The 25,799-nt window shown below is 43.1% G+C and overlaps 1 protein-coding gene across 14 annotated transcripts in view; it reads right to left on the bottom strand.

Annotated features, from left to right (window-relative positions):
* Window positions 1-25,799, bottom strand: part of LOC137437491 (tensin-3-like) — a 376,468-nt gene that overhangs the window by 16,204 nt on the left and 334,465 nt on the right. For 11 of the 14 annotated variants that reach the window (XM_078766918.1, XM_078766921.1, XM_078766912.1 and 8 more), the window contains 7 exons: window positions 22,903-23,056; window positions 19,366-20,027; window positions 17,245-17,331; window positions 14,199-14,330; window positions 13,875-13,967; window positions 10,397-10,474; window positions 3,109-3,186 (listed from right to left, as the gene is read on the bottom strand). In XM_078766918.1, coding sequence (XP_078623044.1) covers window positions 3,109-3,186; window positions 10,397-10,474; window positions 13,875-13,967; window positions 14,199-14,330; window positions 17,245-17,331; window positions 19,366-20,027; window positions 22,903-23,056 — 1,284 coding nt within the window. The remainder of the gene's footprint in view (window positions 1-3,108; window positions 3,187-10,396; window positions 10,475-13,874; window positions 13,968-14,198; window positions 14,331-17,244; window positions 17,332-19,365; window positions 20,028-22,902; window positions 23,057-25,799) is intronic. The other 3 variants (XM_078766915.1, XM_078766917.1, XM_078766922.1) reach the window with 1 other exon arrangement.

The following is a 25,799-nucleotide window of genomic DNA, read 5'->3' as shown; positions in this document are numbered from 1 at the left end:
CCAAAACCATGAAACCTAGCGGCCCCAAACTTTGCATGCACACGAAGGGAATTCCAAGGGAGTGCAGGAACGAAACCTGGTTGTTTGGGTAAATGTAAACATCCATTTTTTGAAGATAATTCATGGGAGTGCACTCTACATACTGCTTTTGAAAACCATGGCAATGCAGTATAGACAGCACCCCTTTTTTACGTACAATTTCCGATGACCTCACACCCTCATTTTAACTCATATTAGATTTCTGTTTTCATTTTTTGTAGTCGCTAAAGTAGATTAAGCCTGGGTGAAAATAAATTCTGTGAAATTTGTGAACAATTGAATTTACTATAAGATAAGCACCACGAGGCCATGGATCGCTTTTAAAAGGGTACTAAATGCTATACATTCCACGGCTTGGCCTCGCACCCTGTCCCCTTCGGGAACTGCTTATTTCTCGGGACTACTCGACTTGTATTTACATTTTTAGGAGGCCCTCAAGGTGCTCCACAGGGATGGCAATCAAGTGATCCATGTGTGCACCAGCAGGCAGAATGACGCTATATCTGCAGGGATTATGTTACACATGATTGCACTAATGGATGCACCTGAGCCTGTTATACTTGTGCTGAAACAAGTTTGGGGGAAATCGAAAGTTTTTTTTTAGGGATTACACACCTTGATGATATCGTAGAATTTTCATTTTGAAACCTCGCTGGTTGAAGTATTTATCTGGATGATAGCACATCTTCCTGCTCTTTCTCCCTCTCCTCCTGCTCCATGCTCACCACTCCGCCTGCTTCCCTCTCCCTCTCCTCCTGCTCCCTGCTCATCCCTCCTCCTGATTCCCACTCACCCTCCCCCCTGATCCCAGCTCCCCCTCACCATCCTCCTGCTCCCCTTACCGTCCTCCGGCTTTCCCCTTCCCAATCCGCCTGCCCCCCTCCCCTAAATGCCCCTCACTTCCTCTCTCTCCTCCCCTCCCTTTCTCCTTAAACTCGTCTTCCCTCTCCCATCTCCTCCCCTCCCTTCCTACCATTCCCCTCCTCCTCTCACTCCCATCCTATACTCCCCACTCCGCTCCTGCTCCCCTGTCACCATCCTCCTGCTCGCTCCGGCTCTCTCCCCTCCCCATCGTCCTAGTCTCCCCCGTTCCCGTCCTCCTGCTCCTCCCTTCCTTCTACTCCCTTCCCATCCCTACCCTCCTCGACTCTACTCCTCTCCCCTCCTCTCCTCTCTCTCTCTCCCTTCTCCACTCCCCCATCCCGCTGCTCCCTCTGCTCTCTCTCCCCTTCCTCCCCCCTCTCGTAATATTCCTGTCAGCGAAGCAACTCTGCGTTGCGCGGCAACACTGGGTACTTTTGCTAGTTCTTAATAAATGTTGGGACATTGGAGAGTATTACTTTCACGGCTGGTGTGTTGAGTGGTGAAGCCAAAACGAAGTGACCTTTCTCAGTAGACAAACCAGTAGCGACAATTCCACATACCAATTGCTACACGATGAAAAATTAATTCAGCTACGATTATTCATTTTAATCTAAGCTGAAGCTGCACAGATCAATTACTACATGCTTGTTCATTCACTAAATACTACAGGTTTGTACATACTGCACAATTACTACATGCTTGTTCATTCACTAAATACTACAGGTTTGTACATACTGCACAATTACTACATGCTTGTTCATTCACTAAATACTACGGGTTTGTACATACTGCACAATTACTACATGCTTGTTCATTCACTAAATACTACAGGTTTGTACATACTGCACAATTACTACATGCTTGTTCATTCACTAAATACTACAGGTTTGTACATACTGCACAATTACTACATGCTTGTTCATTCACTAAATACTACAGGTTTGTACATACTGCACAATTACTACATGCTTGTTCATTCACTAAATACTACAGGTTTGTACATACTGCACAATTACTACATGCTTGTTCATTCACTAAATACTACGGGTTTGTACATACTGCACAATTACTACATGCTTGTTCATTCACTAAATACTACAGGTTTGTACATACTGCACAATTACTACATGCTTGTTCATTCACTAAATACTACAGGTTTGTACATACTGCACAATTACTACATGCTTGTTCATTCACTAAATACTACAGGTTTGTACATACTGCACAATTACTACATGCTTGTTCATTCACTAAATACTACAGGTTTGTACATACTGCACAATTACTACATGCTTGTTCATTCACTAAATACTACAGGTTTGTACATACTGCACAATTACTACATGCTTGTTCATTCACTAAATACTACAGGTTTGTACATACTGCACAATTACTACATGCTTGTTCATTCACTAAATACTACAGGTTTGTACATACTGCACAATTACTACAAAAATGTATTAAACTACTACATGCTTGTTCATCCACAAAGCTGCGCGGATCGTATCTATCCAGATAATGTTGCTATAAACACAACAAAATACAGCTCACAATAAGGAGGTAAGGAAAACACATGGCATATCAGAGCACCGGTTAAACGCTCATCCTTTACCACAAGCTACGGGCTATGTCTCTCTCACACAAGGAACACGATGGAATAAAGGATTAGAGACAGATACAGAAACAAGAGCAAAGGAAAGCAACGGTCACAACATGTACCACACGAGATGCTGACCAGTGCTCCACGATTGGGTGAGTGCAATGGCAGTTGTGTGAAAAGGGGAGGAGAGAGGGAGAGGGAGAGGGAGAGGGAGAGAGCAAGAGAGCGAGAGAGGGAGAGACGAAGAGACGAAGGGAGGGAGAGAGGGAGAGAGAGAGGGAGAGAGGGAGAGAGGGAGAGAGATATAGAGAGAGATAGAGTAAGTTAGAGAGAGAGAGAGAGAGAGAGAGAGAATAAGGAAAGCAAGAGAAGAAGAAGGAGGGAGAAGAAGTGGAAGGAGAGAGACAGAGAGGAGGAGAGAGAGAGAAGAAGAGGGAGAGAGACATAAGAAGAGAGAGAGCAGAAGGGGGAGAGATGTTTTCATTCCTATTTGTTACCAGCATGACAAAATAAATCCACCCGATCTGTGGAAGCAGAAACATCAAGCAAGCCACACATGCGGAATTCGGCATTGCATCCGAGGTGGTGTGCAAGAGGGGGCATACCTGCACCTTGCTTCAGCAGCTGTGAGGCCGAGTTTGCTGTGCTTGAGACTGAACTGCTGCTTACCAGATCTACAGGGTCTGAGAAAAGTCGAAAGGGACACAAACAGCATCACCAAAGCCCGCTCACTTCAGTGAACCTTATTCATGATCTTTTTCACAAAATACTTTCATTTCCAGGACAGCAAGGCCCAAACGGTAACATTTGCCATGTATAGTACACCAGATGCATATTTCACTTGCACCTCATACAGTAATGTCATCACTTGCAATGTTCAAATCCAGCTTTCCAGGTTTTGCTTTCCAGGTTTTGCGATGCGAGTGGCAGTAGCATTGCATACCCGAGTGTGTGATGCCGTCATGGGTAAGTGTTTATTTATTTATTTTTATCCACACGGATTTGGGTGACGTGAATCATGAATGATTGCTGAAAGTTACTTTAAAAGAAGAAAAGAAAGAAAAGGAATCCTCTACAGATCATCGATTATATTGGTCCTTGGGGTAATACACGTAACAAGTGAGTAATGTGAGTAATTACCGATTGCTTTTTGGATTACTTTACCTTTATTTGGATTTATTAATCTATGATATAAGAGAGTTGTTGGTCTGTCTGTCTGTCTGTGTCGCCATTTTTCTCAGAGATGGCCGAACGGATCTTTATCAAACTTTCAGAGGTTCATCATTGAGTGTCTGCGAGTGTTTTAGGCAAGAATTTCTTTTTTTTTTGGAAAAAAAAAGTTCGTTTTTTTTGGATTAAAAAAAAAAAAAACATTAATAATATCGCTCGATAGTGCCTTTTTTTTTTTTTTTTTTTTTTTTTTTTTTTTTTTTTTTTTTTTTTTTTTTTTTTTTTTTTTTTTTTTTTTTTTTTTTTTTTTTTTTTTTGTATACAAGATCGAGGCTCGTGAAAGAGCGAACATTAATCACACAGAAAGACAAACAGACACATAAAACAAATAACATCGGGAGCGGTAGACAAGATGGGGAGAGAGGGGGAAGGACACAAACACAACATTTGAGAGCAGGGACCGAGAGACATGGAGACATCGAGAGATCTGTGGGAGGGAGAGGGCTTTGGGGGGGAGGCATGTGAAGGGGGGGAGGCATGTGAAGGGGGGGGGGGGTGGGAGAGGTATAAACATATGGACACTGCCAGGATTTCCAGGAAATAAGTTGGAATTTAATTTTACAAGTTGGAATTTTTAAATTAATGACAGTTATATACAAGTACACATTCGCATAAATAAATACAAAACAATCACCAGACATTTGAACACAAATAAATCAAACAATTCCAGAAGTGTACGAAGTTGGTAGTAAGGCTTCTTCTTCTTCTTCCTGAACGGCATCACACTTAACTCAGAAACGTGATGAACGGCACATTCACCAGCATATGTTCAACGAAAAGGTAAAATGATGATTTGACATTTGTGATGGGTTATGATTTTGGATGTAATTGCTTTTCCATTATATTTGCCCTCATTTCAAATGTTAATGTTTCTTTTCGCTTGAGCAACGCCGGGTACTCCAGCTATAAACACTTTAAACTTTACTCGGGGTACAAATACAAATACAACTTTGTCTGGGGGGTAACATAGGCTATGTGGCCGTGGCCTCATTCGGGGATGTGGGGGACCAGGAGAGGGGCGTAAATTCTCTATGTAAATGTGTACCGTGTAGCGCCACCTGGTGATGGTGGCAGAGGATATTACAATTTCCTTTTTTACCTGTGCAATACTGAGATTATCAAGCACTCTTTGCATGGGAAAATTTTCCTCCTTCCCTTCTCCCCCTCCCCCAAAATGGAGGGGCCTGTCAAAGCCACTCCTCCCACCCCCCAAAAAGATGTATATGTAGTATATCTTTCCCCTCCCTCTCCCCTCACCTCCCCATTCCACTCCCCCCACTCCCTTCCTCACCCCTCCCTCTCCTGCTTCCCCCCCCCCCCCCCCCCCCACCCGGCAACGCCAGGTACTCTGCTAGTCTACTATATAAGAAAGCCGTTTGTCTGTGTGTGTCGCCATATTTCTCAGAGATGGCTGAACGGATCTTTGTCAAAAATTTAGGGGGTTGTTAGTAAGTGCCAGGGAGTGTTTTAGACAAAAAATAAAGTTTTGAAATATTTGAAAAAAAAGTCAATCACGGGTTGGTAATTATATAATTTACACAGTGCAATATGTGCAGGATGCTCTCATGGGTTTATTTTAACTCCAATTTGCATTCTGTTTCTAATTTTAGTGAGAATTATGGGTCTGTACAGCCACTTTACTTTGGGGGAAATCAGATAATTTCTAGCCAAGTTACGGATTACCTCAGATCGCGGGTTGGTAATTATATAATTCAACAACGCCAAGTACTCCGGAATCCAGCTATAAACACTTATATACTTTACTCAAGGTACAAATACAACGTTGTGTGGGGGGTAACATAGGCTATGTGGCCACGAACTCATGCGGGAGTGTGGGGGTTGGGGGAGGGGTGTAAGTTCTCTATGTAAATGTGTACCGTGTAGCGCCACCTGGTGTTGGTGGCAGAGGGTATTACAACTTCCTTTTTTACCTGAGCAACACCGAGGTTAAAGCACTCTAAGCATGGGTACATTTTTCCTCCTTCCCCTCTCCCCTCCACCCCACAAAACGGAGGGGCCTGTAAACCCCCCCGCCGCACCCCCCCCAAAATATGTATAAATGAAGTATATCTTTCCACTCCCTCTCTCCTCACCTCCCCCTTCTACTCCCCCCACCGCCTTCCTCTCCCCTCCCCCTCTTGACTCACCACCCACCCCCCCTCTGCAATTTGACTGAAGGTGGCACAGGAATGTGGAATTTATTGGTTCATGGTTTGACATTTGCCATTTTTACATTGTCTGTTTGCCCTTGGCCTCCCACCTGTGCTACCTCGCCAGTTAACGTATAATTAAGATGGGCTACTTGTTTCAAGGGAGGTGAAAGGATTCAAGCCTGTGGAAAATTAGGACAAATTACACCCTTCCCTTCCTTCAGACCCCCAGTCCCCAGCTTCCTTTATCAAATGGACAGTTGTTCGTTTACTTTTTTCAAGATTCATCTCGCTTATTGGTTAATCACAGATCATGTCATATCATGTGTTTTGTAGGGGAATGAACATAAATGCAAAATAAGAGGAATGGTTTAGTTGTACTCATCTGTTTCACCAAGATGTAATGGGGAGTACATGTTAGAGGTACACAGGTGAAAGATCCAAAATGGGGAAAAGGGCATATTTTGAATGCTTTGAGGGTGGGCATGTCGGTGTGCTCCTATTCCCGCTCCTTCTCCCCTACAAACATACAAACAGTCTGCACAAACGACATTCGCTCTAATCTATTGAATCCACCCATATATCTATCTATATATATAAAACAGTTTGTTTGTGTGTGTGTGTGTGTGCGTGTGTGTGTAATGTTACCGATAGACTCCTAAACGGAGAGGCTTACGTGCTTGATATTTGACATAGACATGGCCATTGAGCGTGGGACGAACATGGCCGAACTCAAAATATTTGACGATACATATTTTTTATTCATATTTACCTCAGCGCATTTCAGTGCACGGAATCAACGGAATCAGAGGCGGTGGGAAAGCAGCGCGCTGATTCGCTCAGAGCGATCACGTGATGTTCCATCCGTGCCGCCATAAACTCACAGCAAGTAGCATAGATTTTAGCACGATTAGCATTTAGCATGATTTAGCATGCTTTTGCATAGACAGTAGCATGTTTCACATAGATTTTTTTTCAGCGAGGAATATTATACACAGAATCAGAGGCGGTGGGAAAGCAGCGCGCTGATTCGCTCAGAGCGATCACGTGATGGTCCTTGCTGCCATGAACTCACAGCAAGTAGCATAGATTTTTGCACGATTAGCATTTAGCATGATTTAGCATGATTAAGCATAGATAGTAGCATGTTTCACATAGATTTTATTTCAGCGAGGAATATTATACACAGAATCTGAGCCGGTGGCAGAGCAGCGCGCTGATTCGCTCAGAGCGATCACGTGATGGTCCTTGCTGCCATGAACTCACAGCAAGTAGCATAGATTTTTGCACGATTAGCATTTAGCATGATTTAGCATGATTAAGCATAGATAGTAGCATGTTTCACATAGATTTTTTTTCAGCGAGGAATATTATACACAGAATCAGAGGCGGTGGGAAAGCAGCGCGCCGATTCGCTCAGAGCGATCACGTGATGTTCCATCCGTGTCGCCATAAACTCACAGCAAGTAGCATAGATTTTAGCACGATTAGCATTTAGCATGATTTAGCATGCTTTATGCTACTTGCTTGCATGTTTAGTAGCATGTTTCACATAGATGTTTGTATAATTTGACTACTGCAATAGCCTCCTCTATGGTTCACCCTCAATAATCACCAATAAACTCCAATACATTCAGAACTCCGCTGCCCGTCTACTCACCCATTCCCGGACCCATGACCACATCACCCCCGTCCTTTACAAGCTTCACTGGCTCCCCATCCCCCAGAGAATCCAGTACAAAATCCTCCTCTTGACATACAAAGCCCTCCATAACCTGGCCCCATCCTACCTGGCTGACCTCCTCTCCAGACACACTCCCACCCGCAACCTCCGCTCTGCTGGTACCAACCTCCTGACCCCCTCCATCCGGACCAAATTCAGATCCTGGGGGGACAGGGCCTTCTCCATCGCTGCTCCCACCCTCTGGAATTCACTACCTCACACCATCAGAGACTCCTCCTTACTCACCACATTCAAAACATCACTAAAGACCCACCTGTTCAACACTGCATTCAACATTCAACCCACAGCATTTAACCCCTGACTATCACTTCTCCTTCTCCCTCCTTTTGCTTTAAATATTTCCCTATTGATTCTTGTCTTTTTGCAATTGTTGTTTTCATGTATTGTTATGCATTATGTTTGCCACTCTGTCAAAGCGCCTTTGGGCTTCTGGAAAAGCGCTATACAAAATAAATGAATTATTATTATTATTATTATAATAGAGCGAGCTATAATAGAGCGATGTATATTCGCTCAGAGCGATCACGTGATGGTCCTTGCTGCCATGAACTCACAGTTCCGTGTCGCGGGCAAAAAGCGAGTGCGTTTTTTCACATTTCAGCGAGGAACATTGCCATTCACACCACATAGGTTTTTTCCCCTTTCATCTTTAGATCCATATTTTTTTGCCATAACGCAGCGCATTATGGCTCTCTCGAGCTAGCCAATCACCTGGGAACATGAGGCCACGCCCACGACACGACGCAGAGTTGCAATCTTCCGTTTGCGTCGTTTCTTACCATGTGTAAACGCGGTATTTTGTCTACGAGTATTTTGAATTTGGTATTTTGAATTTGTCTACGAGTGAGTGACTGGAAGACTGACTGCGATAAAGGCAATGGCACCGAAGAAAAGAAATTTGTCACGTTCAACCTCCCGAGCAAGGAAAATCGCTGATCGGAGACTCCATGAAGCCGATGAAGATACTTTTCACCATCGACAAGCCAATCAAGAACGTGTCTCTAGATTCAGACAGCAAGAGACAGAAGATGAGACAGAGGCACGTCTAAACGCCAATCAACAACGTCTGGCGAGGGGCACACAGCGAGAGACAGAAGATGAGACAGAGGCACGTCTGAACGCTAATCAACAACGTCTGGCGAGGGCCAGACAGTGAGAGACAGAAGATGAGACAGAGGCATGTCTAAACGCCAATCAACAACGTCTGGCGAGGGCCAGACAGCGAGAGACAGAAGATGAGACAGAGGCACGTCTAAACGCCAATCAACAACGTCTGGCGAGGGGCACACAGCGAGAGACGGAAGATCAGACAGAGGCACGTCTAAACGCCAATCAACAACGTCTGGCGAGGGCCAGACAGCGAGAGACAGAAGATGAGACAGAGGCACGTCTAAACGCCAATCAACAACGTCTGGCGAGGGGCACACAGCGAGAGACGGAAGATCAGACAGAGGCACGTCTAAACGCCAATCAACAACGTCTGGCGAGGGCCAGACAGTGAGAGACAGAAGATGAGACAGAGGCACGTCTGAACGCCAATCAACAAAGTGTAGTGAGGGCCAGACAGCGAGAGACAGAAGAACAGCACCAAAAACGACTCAACAACTGGCAACCATCAGGCAGACGGCAGCCGGCCATTGCATGGGAGAAGGCTGCATTCAGTTACAATCCGAACACTGACTACTCCTCAAACGTTGATATTGGCTCCATGTCGTTCACCTGTCAGTTTTGCCATGCCTTGAAATGGAAGGGAGAAACACCAGGAATGTGTTGCAGGGGAGGCAATGTCCTTTCGCCTTCTCTCCAATCTCCACCGGAACCTTTGAAAGAACTACTTCAATCAACTACGTCCCAATCCAGACACTTCCTGAAGGAAATCCGTAATTACAACTCTTCGTTCCAAATGACTTCGTTTGGAGCAGATCGCGTCATCACTGAGCAAGTATTCATGCCTACATTCAAGGTGCAAGGCCAGGTATACCACCTCATTGGCTCTATCCACCCTCAACCAGGTGAGCAACCAAAATTTTTACAAATCTATTGTGGATAAATTCCCCTCCCCTATTGGAGGATTCCTCCTCCCCTATTGTGTATAAATTGTGTGGATTACGTCATTTGTGGATGTGATGAATTGCCAGTAACCATCTATATCCCTCCCCTCCCCTTCTCTCCTCCCCTCCCTTTCCCCCCGCCCCCTTCCCCCTCCCCCTCCCCATCCCCCCTCCCCCTCCCCCTCCCCATCCCCCCTCCCCCTCCCCCTCCCCCTCCCCCCTCCCCCCTCCTCCGCTTCTCCCCCCCCCCCTCTCCTACCCTCCCCCCCCGTTCCCCTCCCCTTCCCCCTCCCCTCCCCTTCCCCCTCCCCCTCCCCTCCCCCGCCCAGCAATGCCGGGTACTTCTGCTAGTTTATCATATTGTTTCAACAAAAATTAGATTAGAGAGCTGGGAAGCATTTTGCACCTGATGCACTCTGTTCTCTTTGCTGCTTTTATCATTCATATTCAATGAAAAAGCATCATAGGCCAAAATAGGTTAACAGCCAGGCCTTCTTTGGTTGGTTCCAAATGAAACCTGGATAATTCCTTGGTTCCCACCACTCAACTAAATAATTAATTTGCCAAATCACTTCCATTTAGGGTCTTCTGCACAGTGGGGAAAAAAGTCATAAAACTGCAAGTTTCACTTTCATCAAACCAACCGACCGATCGATCGAGCATGGGATGCGCGGTGCAGGCCGTTCTAAGAATCGATAAGCGGTTCTCAATCTCATACCTCGATCGGGGATGATGAGCTTGCAGGGCAGGGCGAGTGGAGTTATGGAGTGTTGATAAACCAATGCGGTTAAACTCCCTAAGGAACACAAACATTTCACCATCACAAAACACCACTCCATGTCCAGTTTGCCTTGAAAAGCATTTCAGTGACGTCCAAACAAAGTACCAGCTTTAAATACTTACTCACATCAAATCTGTGTTTGGTCGAGGAGTCACAATGTATTTATTAAATTATAACGAAAATAACACACATTTCTGCTTGTTTACATTCTTTTGTCATAACTCAAAATGGTAGAATATCTAAGTTGGCAGATTTCTTGCTTCTCGTTGTGGAATTGTATCCACTAGCGAGGTACCCGTGCAAAGGGTGGGAGGCCAGAAGCAAACGGACAATGCAGAAATGGCGAATGCTAAAGCATGACACCAATAAATTCCACATTTCTGTGGCACCTTAAGTCGCATGTCACACATGGACAGCAAGTTCGTGAAGGACTTCCATAAAAAACGTACCCTTTGGCAAACAAACGGGTACGTTTGTTCCATACCCAGTCAATGGCGAATCTGCATATGGCGATTCGCGAATTCACGTTTAGAACGTAGAAACCATCACGGCATGTCGTCATTTACTTGAACTCGATATCTCTTTTTTCATTCCAAACAGCATAACTCCAATCACAAATGAAATAACATTAATGTAAAAAATAAACTTTTAACAACATTCGTGACATAAACAAATATTTAAATCCTGATGTGAAGTTCCGTACGGTTGGGTGAATACAATTACGAATTCAAAATCGTAATTGTATTCACTCAATTCAATCATCAATTGATACTTTAACAAAACGATTAACACGATTAACGTTTAACAATTTAACATTACCATTGAATGACGGTTGTATTTGGATATTATCAAACCCGCGCATTGCAGTCATCTGTCCACTTCCGGATTCGCGGCAGGTTCATAATTGTCATCAAAATCTAAACGGTATTTGTAGAATTTCAATAAAAGCCACATCACTGTTCATATCGGTAAATATTATTCCATCGTGTTTGGAAAAACTGGAAAATTGAAAAACAATATGGCTTATTTTACTCCCAGGTGTCCCAGGAATACCCACCCAAAATATTGTTGCGATCGGTTGAGCCGTTTTTGCGGTACCTTCGAACGACATACAGACATTTGGTGAATAATAGTAAGATGGTGAAGTTGAATAAAACTTTAAACTGCCGTTTTAGTTAGGCAGCTTAGCAATTTTTGGGGGAACGACTTTACAAAAGTATCATTTTTATTTTAGTGGTTCATTGGACCATATGCAATAAAAGTAGGACCGGAGGCAAGACATATACAGTTTGACTTTTGCGCAAATACGACTCGCACAGCATAATATCGAGCAATACATTCATGCAAATAAATCATCAGCTATTGGAAAAAAATATATAAAAAAATACATAAATTCGTAAATCGTAAATCGTAAATCGTACTAAAATCGTAAATACATAAATTGCTGGACAAATTACCTTGAACAACATGTCTGTGCTAAAGCTATATTGTCATTACTGTTAGATATATGAGAGGTGCGCGAGTCACAAGTATAACACATTTGTAGAAACACTCGGTATTATATTACTAATTATTATTACATGGAAGCATAAGATTTATTATGCAGGCATGCATACGTTTTACAAATAACACTGCATGTAATTAAATAAAAGTTAGCCTCCTTGTTGAAAATATATACATAATTGGTTTTTGTCCTTGATTTTTGTCCAATAAAAAGGTGAGGAACACTGTATATTTCTTGCCTCCGGTCCTAAATCTATTGTATATGGTCTAATGGACCACCAAAATAAAAATGGCGCTTTTGTCAAGCCGTTCCCCATTTTCGATAAATATGCTGCTAAGCTGCCTGACTATTTGTAACTGAAGTAGAATCTGCTATTGCACACCCATCCCCACAAAAGCCAGTGTCTGGGCTGTGTTCTCCAAACTGTCAGTTCAAATAATTGAAAAATACTTTTAAAGACGAACTCCATGGTTCCTGCAATTCTCGCCACATTTGGATGAAATCCCTCAAACAGCAAATTCAAAATGCACGTCTATTTGTCGGGACAGGGTTGGACCGTTTTACGAAAAATTATCACTCCCAGCATTCGGCATCGCACAAAACATGCATCATCCCACATCATCAGAGGTCATTGCACGTGTGGTCAAGAACACAGAGGGGTTGGCACGCGGAATATATTGCCAAGGAACAACCTAAGGTGTAGCCCCCCCTTTTGATCGCTGCCAGAGCTTACCCAACGATTTCATAATTTGAAGTGGGTGAAAAGGTCCAACTAAATGTGTGGCACTGCGGAAAGCTATCAGACTGAAGAAGCTACATAAACGACCTCTCAATGCTCGAGATAACCAACTCTTACTTTATGCACATTGCGTCTTGCAGTGCCCCATTCCACTGACAGGAAGATGGCCGCTGCGATACTCTCTGCCAATCGAGAATTCCTCTGGTCTGATAAATGGAGCATGTTCTTCAATCCTGGAAAATCTCAGTCTTACTCTATCACTGCCTAAGGATCATCAAGCAGATACACATATCTATTTCCATGTATGATCAGCCACTGGAAGAGGTTAAGTCTTGGGAACTTCTAGGCCTCACTCACCATCAGCCAATCGAGAATTCCTCTGGTCTGATAAATGGAGCATGTTCTTCAATCCTGGAAAATCTCAGTCTTACTCTATCACTGCCTAAGGATCATCAAGCAGATACACATATCTATTTCCATGTATGATCAGCCACTGGAAGAGGTTAAGTCTTGGGAACTTCTAGGCCTCACTCACCATCAGGCCTGACCTCGCCTGGGCCAACCTTGTAACAAATCTGGGATCAAAAGCCAACTGCAGGATGGACATCTCCTGCAAAGAGGCCGAAGCATAAGGCCTGTTGGTCCCACATTGCAGACAGGTCAGTGGTCTGTTTTTTTTTCACCTCCTCTCCTCCAGTTCCCTCTGCTCTCAGCCTTTTGAACCTCCGCTCATCCAGGAAGTAAGCATTTTTCTAATAATCCTCTCCTGGTTAAATGGCCAAAAATTCAGGGTTTCTACGTACTTTCATTCATCTTTTCTCCTGTTTGGGGAAATGCCTTCAATTGCACTCTTCCCTGAAGAGCTTTAAGCAAGTGGTGTACCACATTCTCACATCATCTCTCATCCCTCATCCCTGCCTGTGATCCTTTATACCCCCATAACACTCCCCCTCCCCACCCTCTTACTTGTTGTTTATTTCCCTTTTTTTTTTTTTTATCTTTGCGAATCATGCACAACTATCATGACACAAAACCTTTGGCCTTATTGCATCACTGCATCACGACACCTATCAATAACAAACCTGCTGATCACAATTACCATTACCACCACGAACACAACAAGTACATACGTGACAACTGGCATCGGTGGATGCTGTGACTACCGCACGTACCGAAGATGGGTTCATTGAGACAACCCTTGAGGCGGACCCCCTTGGGAGACGATTCGATGAGGAAATGTCGTACCAGCTCGTTGGACAAATCTCCTGAGAAGGTCGTTCAGGGGAGAGTTAAATATTTAAACTATAAAATAATTACAAAAAAAAAGGACTGGGTTCTAAGCTGCAGATCCAAGTCCCAAATCCAGCAATCTCTCAGAGAAAGAAAACTTACATAGAAACTTCCATAAAGCCAAATATTGATTGTGCATGAGAGAGGGAGGGATAGAGTAATCCATATTACCGTGGATATTTACCATGCTTAGAACGCATTCTCACCTTTCTTGTTTAATTGTACTACGCTCGGTGGAGGTGCAGCGACTTTCATGGCAAGGCCGTAAGCCTCGCGGAAGGAATAGCTGTTTCTGATGATGAACGATCCAGGATGGCGGTCTTTTAGGAGTGCGATTGCTAAGAGGAAAAGATAGCAACATTTTGACGACAATCTATATTGAAATCTAAAACCCACTTGTTCATCTAAGCCAACATTGACATTCCCCATGACATTACCTCAGGCCCATCGGAGGCAGTAAATGAACAAAATGGTGATTAAGGGGAGAAAACAAAATTCCAGCTGATGAGCATTTGTCCAAAAAGGTCTAAAGGCCTCTAGAAAGTTACGGTAATTGTGCACTGGTAAACACATCAGGTACTTCACTTTACATCTCATGGTTAAGGTGCATAAGCAATGGATTCTTTGGTGGCTAATAAGCCCAATTATTAGCTGGAACGGGTGATTCTAGACTGGATGAATGATAGCTGGTGCCGCCGGCTAGGTGAGTTGATCCTGATGTCTGGACTTGGGTTGAAAATGTCTGTTATTGGCATCCCTGGCCCACTTGCTTTCAAAGCTAGTTATTACCTCCGCCATTGAAGGTGGGTGCAGGTTGTTTTCACCCCTGTCTGTTTGTTTGTCGGATATCTTCTATCGGATATCTATGTTTGTTGTGAAAATGATATCTCAAAAAGTTGTGCAATTATTTGGACAAAATTTGGTGGACAGGTTGGGTGTGTGACAAGGACGAAATGATCAGATTTTGGTGAAGATCCGAAGCCACATCCAAATATGACAATTTTTAAGTGATTCTTCACCATTGAGTAGAAACTATACATAACATGATATTTCAAAAAGTTATGGACAAGTTCTGAATAAACTTGGTGGATGAGTTGGTCAGGTGACAAGAAGAAGCCGATTAGATTTTGGTTCAGGTCCGAATCCAGATCCGGCCTATCAGTGGATACAAAACAAATTGTTCAGACTGGTGGAGGTAAGCGCTCTACCAAGTGCCGTTTTAGATATGGACATATTTTATCAAACAAGTAAAACATGATAGATCAAAATAAATAAAAGGACTTGATTACAATATACATGTAAGTGAAGAGTGGATTTAAAAGGTCAAAGGTCAGTGTCACCTAAAATCATCACTTTTCATCCAATAGACCTGAAATTCCAATTTACCATTTGAGTTTTGTCATCAAATTTTCATTAAAGCTTTATATGGGAACATGGAGAAGAAAAATGAAAAATTTGGTCAAAAGGTCAAAGGTCAAGGTTGCATAAAATCATCAATTTTCATCTGAATGACCTGAAATGTTAAGAATTTGCATATTGAGTCACGGAATTGGTTCACCAGTCAAACGCTAGAAGCCAATTGTTTTGTTTTTTTTGATCTAAAGGTTAAAGTTGCTTAAAACTGCCAATTTCCACCCGATTTACCTGAAATGTTAAGAATTTGCATATTGAGTCAAGGAATTGGTTCACCAGTCAAAAGCTAGAAGCTGATTTTTTGTTTTTAGATTAAAGGCTCAAAGGTCATCAAGGTTGCATAAAATCGTCAATTTTCATTTTGTATTTTTTTTTTCAAAATGTTTTTGTCAGGTTTAGCATACGGAAGAAGAACAAGGAGACGTCTGAATTCAAACGGATGAGCACAGGCTTTGCATTTTCAGATGATTTCTAGTTTTTTAAAATTATTTTCATTACCATAACCTTCTCAGACAACGAATATGGAAATTATTCCGATTGATGGCACTTTAATAAACACTGTTACAGATTTTTACACTTCAAATAGGTTTCCTGCTATTAGTAACTTAAAACAGAATTGGTGGCATAATTAACGTTGGAGCATCTGGTCCTCCGAGTCTGGGAGGTTGGTGATTCGAATCGTGGCCCAGTCATACAAAAGAGTAAAAATGGTACGTGCTGCGTCCTGATTGACATTCAGCATTTTTAAATGTTAGTATTTATAAACCATATGTTGGCAGCCATTGTGCAGGTTTGATGAGCCTAATGGCTTCCTCTTGCATTGAAGTTACTTGTAAAGGAAATCAAATTATTATTACCACTAGCTCTTCCACGAGCCTCGACACGAAATAACTAGAGGTTCCAGGGAACCTGAACTCAACTGGTCTATATCAATATGGTTAGAATATACATAATAGAACCACAAACTATATAGTTTATATGTGCTAAAATATATATGACAAAAATTGATTTTTCAATATGGCCGCCCTGCCGCGCTCATTTTTGGGCGTACAACGCCCAAATGCAATCCCAAACTAGTTTGTCTTAAAGATGCTGCATAACAAGTTTCATCAAACTTAATCAATATTTGTGACCTTTAGAGCGTAGACGTCGAATTGTTTACAGACGACAGACAGACGGACGACGGACACTGGGTGTCGACAAAAACTCAGCTGGACATAGTCCAGTTGAGTTAAAAATAGGGGAAATGCCTTGGGCTCACCTGGTCGAACCAGGGAACTAAACCACTGGTTGGTGTGGATGATCCACAAAATACGTGACGGAGAAGCAAGTAAATACCTATTTTGGGGGGCTAACCCTTGAGTTTTAATGCCGTGAAAAAACTTTAGTACATCACGGGTGATGAATGTTGTGGTCGAGTTTCATCGGAATTGTGGGTGTAGTTTTAGAGAAGAAAGCAAATTCCTATTTTGGGGAGTCAAGCCATGAGTCCATCAGAGGTGATGAAGGTTGTGGTCAAGTTTCATAGAAATTGTGTGTGTAGTTTCAGAGAAGTTCCGGGTGTGTACATACAGCCTGACTAACGGACATCCACACGATGATAATACCTCCCCTGAACTATTGTTGTTGCAGGTGAGCTAAAAATGGTAGAAATCTCATCCAAACTCAGTCATTCAGGGAACGGAAACAACAAATACACAAATGATTTCAGTAGCTCTTCATATCAAGTGATAACATCCTTAGTTTCCATGACAACCTTTTTAACCCCTCCAATGCCCCACCCTTGTAATCCTCATGTGTTTTGTGTGTTTTTCACAAAGTATCAGCAGTAGCACAAACCTTGATCACGTGACATGTCTGGTTTGTACCAATACTTGGATGTATCTTGTACAAATTTTGCGTTGTCATGAGTTTCTGGGCCCGTGTCTGTCACACACATGGGAAGGTACAGTAAAGTTAGGATGGTAAATGCAAACATGCAACGACTTTCAAAGGAACAATGGCAGTCACACATTTAAATATATGAATATGAAATAAATCAATGATCGTTTTAAGGCCATTTTTCCCCGCTAGAGCGGGGGTTAGCCTTGCGGGCCCCATGACAATCATGGTTCCCTGTTTGAAACAATGTTTTTATGGCCAGATGCCCTTCCTGACGCCAACCCTTTGTCGCCTCTTACGATGCGCAGGGATACGGTGTACCTATTCTAAATTGGGGTACACACCGTGATCATTCATCCCAGCAAGCTGGTACTCAATTTGCCGACCTCGGAAGGATGACAGGCTGAGTCAACCACCCTGGTGTTAATTCAGCAATTTACTGGGATTTGAACTCAGGATCCTAAGATCCCAAGACGGCACCCTAACTGCTAAGCCAACACCAGACTGAACACATTTAAATATATAAAATACTGAATTCTCTAGTCAAGCAAAATATCCATAAAATTATACATGATGAATATTTTATTTCTTCGATCAAAGGTGAAGAGAGGAGACTTCTGAGTGATTCGACCTAACTAAATCGCAACGCCCTCGACCCGATCCCATTATTTTTAAATGAATAAAAGTAAAATAAATAATTGTGATGCAGATGCAACGCCAGCAATCTGGGACAAGAACGGAAATAAATAAAACTTATGACATGCCAAACATTTCTGTCAGCTGGAAACTACACAGAAAGTGTGTGTGAGTCCTCCTTCATGGTTGGCCAGGGGTTACACATCCCTGTACATCCCATGTTCACCTGTTTTCAGTCCTCCTCTGACTGTCTTGTAAAATATTTGAATATAAATCCGATGCATCTTGAAAATGCATTGATGTTTTTACGGCCCAAGCTCCAGGTCTCGCTCCAAGCACAGGTTCAGAAACAAACCCAAACAAATTCACAACATACAAGTTCACAACAAACAAGTTCACAACAAACAAGTTCACAACAAACAAGTTCACAACAAACAAGTTCACAACAAACAAGTTCACAACAAACAAGTTCACAACAAACAAGTTCACAACAAACAAGTTCACAACAAACAAGTTCACAACAAACAAATTCACAAAAAGCAAGTTCACAACAAACAAGTTCACAACAAACAAATTCACAACAAACAAATTCACAACAAACAAATTCACAACAAACAAATTCACAACAAACAAATTCACAACATACAAATTCACAACAAACAAGATCACAACAAACAAGTTCACAACAAACAAATTAGCAACAAACAAATTCACAACAAACAAATTCACAACAAACAAATTCACCAGAAACAAATTAGCAACAAACAAATTCACAACAAACAAATTCCCAACAAACAAATTCATAACAAACAAGTTCACAACAAACAAATTAGCAACAAACAAATTCACAACAAACAAGTTCACAACAAACAAATTCACAACAAACAAATTCACAACAAACAAGTTCACAACAAACAAATTAGCAACAAACAAATTCACAACAAACAAATTCACAACAAACAAATTCACAACAAACAAATTCACAACAAACAAATTCACAACAAACAAATTCACAACAAACAAATTCACAACAAACAAATTCACAGCACATTTTGATTAGATTATTGGAAGCAGTTTCTTTCGGCTTCAGATTATTGGAATTGTGGTTTACTGTCCACAAAAAGGCCAATGCTGAGAAGAAGCGTGCCACTAATTAAAGGTGCATGTGCAGGTAGTGACCTTGAGCCCGGGATATTGTACGTGTACAGTTGGACTTCCCAGTCAAATTGCCAACACGAGGCGACTTCATATCATTGGCCAAGGAAATATGCTAGGGTAGAAGTTCCAAATGCATCCCAGTTTCTCCTACACACTAAAAACAGATCGATCATTTTAACAATAAATCATTGAATCAGTGGCTACAGAAAAAGACGTCCAAGACACCAAAGGCCAGCACAGCTGATCGGATGTTATAATTTAATTTCCAAATACTTAAATACTCACCACCTGACAATGACGAAACACTGTTCTGGTTTGCAAATGTAGATGAGAAAATGTAGATGGGGTTGACAAAAGGTGACGAGATTTGTCCATTGGAGAGTGCCATACTATAACTGGCCTGTGTGAACCGGACCTCACCAACCGAACCACAAGGTGCTATAAACCCTTCATTAATCACCGGTGAGCCTCGACCGTCACCCCTGTTGAAAGGAGGAGTCGACTCACCATGGTGGTGCTCTGCCATTTGAACGTGTACAGGCGTGGAAGTGGGAAGGTAGGGTTTTGTTTGCATGTCTCTAACCGAGGCCAAAGAACCGACAGAAACACCGCTTCCATTCTGTGCCACCCTTCGCTGGGCAAGTGGGCTCAGAGAAGGTGTGCCGACAATACCGGTAAGGTGGCGGTTCATCCAGGGACTGTCCCGGTAGCGTTCGGCCAAAGGACCTCCCAAAGAGGGTTCAGGCCCTTGTGGAGCCTGAGGTAGAGCGCCTGCTCCGCATTGCCCACTGCCAGCTGGCGGAGACAGGCCGCTGAGGCCGTCTGAACTAGCAGAAGATGACTTGTGGCTCACCATGAAGCCACTCGCACCAAAGGAGGAGATGGACAATGGGTTACCCATCTGATGATCGGGAGACAATGATGGATGTCCCGACGCCATTTGGCTCCTGTAAAAGATAAAGAAGACATGATACTTAAAACATCAGCACGTTTCCTTTGTCAAAATGCACAAAGAAGAAGGTTTAACCAACATTGATTGTATAATCAATGGTGAGTTTGTTGGTTAACAAAATGGCATTTCAATAAAGTTGGCCAAGCTTGGATAAGCTATTTTTACCTCCACCACCGAAGGTAGACTGAGGTGATGTTTTCACACCTGCCTGTTTCTGTTTTTTTTGTCTATTTGTATGTAAGCAGAATATGAGTTGTTAGGGTAGGGTTAGGTAGAGCTCATACCCCCGCCAGGCTGAACAGTTTATGTTTTGTATCACACCGATAGGCCGGATCTGGATTTGGACCTGAACCAGAATCTAATCGGCTTGTTCTTGTCACATGCCTAACTCATCCACCAAGTTTAGTCATAATTCGTCCACAACCTTTCGTGATATCATGCTACATTTCGTTTTTGGCCCTATCACTCTATGGCGAAGAATCACTTAAAAAAAACAAAAAAACATTTCAGATCCAGATCTTCACCAAAATCTACTCATTTCTTCCTTGTCACATACGCTACCTCTCCACCACGTTTTGTCCGAATTCGTCAACAACTTTTTGAGATATCTTGCTCACAGACAAACAGACAGACAGTGGTGAAAACATAACCTCCTACCTTCGGTGGCACAGGTAATAAAACAAATCAAAGTGAAAAAATGATTACATTTTATTTATATACGAGGGCCAGTCAATAAGTAACATTAAAATGGTGATATAAATTCGAGAATGTAATGTGTGTAGTTGTAGACGACATATGTTATATGTATGGGTAAGAGTCATGTTTTGCCTGTTTTAGATCTGGCAACATTGAGTGTATGACATCAGTAGAGCAGATCCAAGATGGTGGCTCCCTTAGAAGCATGAACCATGGAGGAGCAACGTTCTGACATCCGTTTCTTGGGAAGTGAGGGTGTGAATCCCAGTGAAATATATCGCAGAATGAAGATGCAATATGGTGATGCATGTTTATCGTTCAAGCAGGTGTATGACTGGGACAGGAAGTTTAAAAGTGGAGTATCCAGTGTGGCAGACGCTGCTCACTCGGGCCGGCCTCACACAGCCGACACACCAGAAATGGTTGCAGGAGTTGAGCGCGTGCTAAGAGAAAACCGTCGCATTACGCTGGATGAAGTGGTGTCCGAATTGAACATTAGCCATGCTTCAGCACACCATATCATTCACAATGTGCTGGGGTTTCGTAAAGTGTCTGCAAGGTGGTTGCCTAGACAACTCACACCCGAACTGAAAGAACTGCGAATGGACGCATGTGAAGAACTTCTGCGACGTTATGAAACAGAAGGCAACGCTTTCTTACAGCGCATAGTGACTGGGGATGAAAGCTTGGTCCAATACTTTCAGCCAGAAACGAAGAAGGCAAGCAAAGAGCAGCGCCATTCAACTTCACCAAAGCCTAAAAAATTCCACACACAGCCGTCCACTGGAAAAGTGATGCTGACTCTTCTGGGATAGCCGAGGCCCACTTGTAGAGCATTACATGCCCAGAGGGACCACAGTCACCAGTGCATCATACTGCGACCTCCTTAAAAATCATCTGAAACCAGCAATCAGATCAAAACGTTGTGGACTACTCACTACCGGTGTTTTGCTGCAGCATGACAATGCTCGGCCCCATACTGCCCACGCTACAACTGCAAAAATCGAGGACCTGCATTTTGAGTGTCTTCCTCATCCATCCTACTCGCCAGTTTTTGCCCCTTTGGATTACCACATCTTTGGGCCACTTAGAGGCGTTTGATGGAACCACTTTCCGATCCCACGAAGAGGTCCAAGAGGCGATGCACGAATGGCTACACAAGCAGCCAATTTTTTTTTTTTTCTACAGGAATCCAGGCCTTAGTGAAGCGCTGGAAACAATGCATTGAACGCAATGGAGATTATGTTGAAAAATAACAGTTACACACGTACATGCAATAAACAAGTTGTGAAAAATATTTTAAGGTTACTTATTGACTGCCCCTTCTATATTTTTTAAATCTACATGAAACAAGCCCTCAACAGCACCAGTTTATATTCATCATGCCCTTGGCAGAAAGAAAAACATCAAAAACTCCAAAGAGCAATCAGATTGCAGACCCTCGCCAGGTAGTGTTTTCAGTGGTTTTTAAGGCTTTTGTGTTAAAACAAATATGGTGGCCGAACCACGTGACCGATGACATCTTTTTTTTTCTCCACAAATTTATCCCGAGATGATGCTCAAGAAATTTCATCTTGATCGAATGAAGTTTTGTACTTGTCGAATTATGACGTCACAATGGAGGCACCTATGACATCATCATTTAACAAATGTTATTCCCCATGGAGAGTTCTTTACAATAAGCCATGTCTCAATTTTTTCTATTCAGCACTTTCAGAGATATAGAGGTGCAAAGTTTTTCGGTTTTTCCAAGATGGCGCCACGTGACCATGACGTGACCTATGACGTATGAATGATGCCACGCCACGTGACCTATGAATCATGACATGATTTCCACGTGACCTATGACTACATAATTATCATTAAAATATTCTACAGGTGGAGGTGCACCAATAGTGAAAATTTCCTGTCAATCGGAGCAGCGGTTGCAGAGAAAATCATATTTATTCTGTGTGGACAAACAGACAGACAGACAGACAAACAAATGGACTCAAACGCAATAGCCTCTCTCTGGCAAGGGTAATAAAACAAGACATTTTAAATAATACGTCACAGAACAAGCCATGAGCAAAACGAAGCAGAAAAATCCAACAAATGGCGGAAATCTGGCAAATCCATTACAAATCCGATATTGCCGCCTTTGCTTTAGCGATGGATGCATTTATAGGGATTACCTGTCTGGGCCCAAAGTGAAGCTCGGAGCAGAGAGAGGTGTAGGTGGGCTGGCTGGCGATGTACCTCGCTGTGTTTGAGTAAACAATGCTTGTGGTACCGAAGTGTAGTCATCCGTTTGACTCGACTGAGAAACGTTTGAGTAGTTCCTCAAATCTTAAAAAAAAAAAAAAACAGAGCAAGATATCTCACAAGTGCCGTGTATTTTCACGAAGGTTGAAAGCTTATAGATGACCTTATGTCACCTGAAAGGCAAATACCCGAAGACACAAAAGACAAAATTGTAGTTTCTACATTGCTTCACATGCAACATGCATTTGGCCACTCACATGGGATTTAGGCCTGTGGCCTCTGCATCACGAGGCAGAAACTCAAATAAACAAATAAATCCGAATATATAAGGCGTGTTTCACTGGACAGGCAACGCACTCGGGTGCCTTCATTATCAACATTCCTGTACGGAAAACTCCCCTTATTGGTTACACATCGAATTCCTTCTTCGGTAAATCTATAAACAGTGTGCCGTGGTTAAAGCCGGCCAAACACAGGCGGGTCACACGGGCCGCTTTAGAAGCGTAAAATGCGACGCCTATCCTTGGATACAAACGTGAAACCTTAATTTGAAAAACCGTGGCCACGAAACCCCGCTGTACCCGGCTAAGAAAATCTCCACGTGAGGGTATAATGAAAGCCTTGTGTGGCTCTAAATCTCCAATTTGGCACCCACACGCCCCCGCGCCCCAACTGCTCAACCCCCCTCATACCAACTGCCCAAAATTGTTTCTATTTTTGCTGCCCTCTGCGAAAAGCAGCGCATGTGACGCTGATCTTTGAGAGCGTAGCCGTGTGGAACGCCGCTCGACAACCAGCACGCATCCTCTCCGCAGTTGCAGTTGGCCAAATTTGGCTTTCAAACGACTTCAGTAACCAATTGAAAAGAATGAAATTATTTTAAGTGTCGAGCATAGGGTCAACAGCTTGTCTCAACAGGCAGGAGGCAATCTATCAATGAGGAGGCAGGAGGCAATCTACCAATGAGGAGGCAGGAGGCAATCTACTGACAATGGGGCAACAGGTGAATGCAAAAGCAAGGGAGTGAGGAGAGAGGAGGTCAGGAAATCTGCAAATAAGAACCTGAGACATTGCTTTAGAAAACGAGGGTTGGGTTAGATGGAGTTAATAGGGGTCAAAGTTCGTGAGTAGTGGTGGCAGCAGGGAAATTTTCCACAGAAACCTTGCTCTCTCTCTCTCTTATGCACAGATTCATTCCATAAAAACAAACAACAACATGCATTTTAAGGCCATTTTCCCTGCTAGAGCAGGGGTTAGCCTTGCGGTCCCCATGACAATGTTGTCCATTTTGCCCTATTTTCTGCATCTCCCCTTGTTAACCCCCTTGCCCGCATTTCTTCTTCCACCATCTTTGGCCAAGTCTTTCTCGGTCTTCCCCGTCCTCTACTTCCTTCTACATTCATTTATATCACTCTTCTCATCACATCATTCCATCTCGTATTCAATTATCCGACACCTCTTCCCTCCCATGGTGCACTGACTACTGTGGTGATGCAGTTGCTATGAAACAAGTCGCCTTCTCTTCCTGGAAGACAAATCTGACCGAAGGTAATCTCAGTGCATTCCAGAAAGTCTGCAACAGGTGAGTATCCACTCTCAGGAGAGCAAGAAAACAACCTCAGTCAAACCTCAAGATTGAACTTTCAAACTTGTCTCCCTCCTCTAAAACCTGGTGGTTCCTTGTTAAAGGGGAACCCAAACGCCCAGACCACCTCAACGCTAATCTATCCCTTGCTACCCTACAAAATAGATATGATGTGTCTTTTCCCGATTTATAAAGCAGGTAATTTTGTAATGAAAATATTTTTTTGCAATTTTCAAATTAAGATCATTGGAATTTCCTGTGATGAAGCTGAGTCTATGGGTCTATCACTTTGCCATGGCAGACAGGTCGGTGGTCTCTTTGTCTTTTACCGGTTCCTTTCTGGTCTAGCACCCTCTGCTCTTTCCGTGCTTTGTCCCCCCAGCGCTCACATGGCCCACCATCAACCCCCTTCTGGTAAACCTACCCAAATTGAGGATCATTGCTCACCTCAACTCATTTGTTTCTCCTTTTTCCCCACATGTGGAACCATCTTCCACATCCTCTTCAATCAGATTCTTCCCTCCAGGTCTTCAAGATTTCAAGACAGCTGTTTACCACCATCCCAGATCATTCCCAATCAAAAACCATGATCTTTTCTACCCTTGTTAAACCCCTCTCCCTCCCCCCCCCCCCCCCCCTCTTCGTTTTCACCTCAACCCCACCCAAGCCCTCTTTACAAATTTCCAGTTTATCCCTCCGGAGAATTTCCTTGTGTATCCATCTTGGTGTCGGGCTGGTGTCGGGCTAGTGTCGGGTGTCGGGCTAGCGGCTAGGGTGCCGGCTTATGATCCTAGGATCCTGGGTTCGAATCCCGGTCGATCGCTGAATTAACGCCAGGGGGGTTGACTCAGCCTGTTCATCCTTCCGAGGTCGGCTAATTGAGTACCAGTTCACTGGTAATTCCCTGTTTGTCGTTAAAGGCGGCAAAAAGGGTTGGCGTCAGGAAGGGCATCCGGCCGTAAAACATTGCTTCAAAAAGGGGACCAAAAAACAACAACAACCACGGTTCCCGAAAAAGGCCAACCCCCGCTTTGCAAGGAAAAATGGCCTCTAAAGGTGGTTATTTTTTTTATATATATCCATCTTGTCTACCCCATGTGTCCTTTTTCAGCTGAACCAATAATTGGAGCAGAGGAGGTGCAGGAGACATTAGCAGGAAAGTCGGTCATTACCAAGTCCAGAAAGGAGGATTTGCCATTGGGAGACATCTGGGTCGGTAAGTTCCCAAATGGAGTCAGGTCC

The sequence above is a fragment of the Myxine glutinosa genome, chromosome 12 (genome assembly GCF_964187855.1).
Source record: "Myxine glutinosa chromosome 12, kmMyxGlut1.1, whole genome shotgun sequence".
In the NCBI taxonomy this organism is placed as follows: Eukaryota; Metazoa; Chordata; class Myxini; order Myxiniformes; family Myxinidae; genus Myxine; species Myxine glutinosa.
This window is presented reverse-complemented; position numbering and strand designations above follow the sequence as displayed.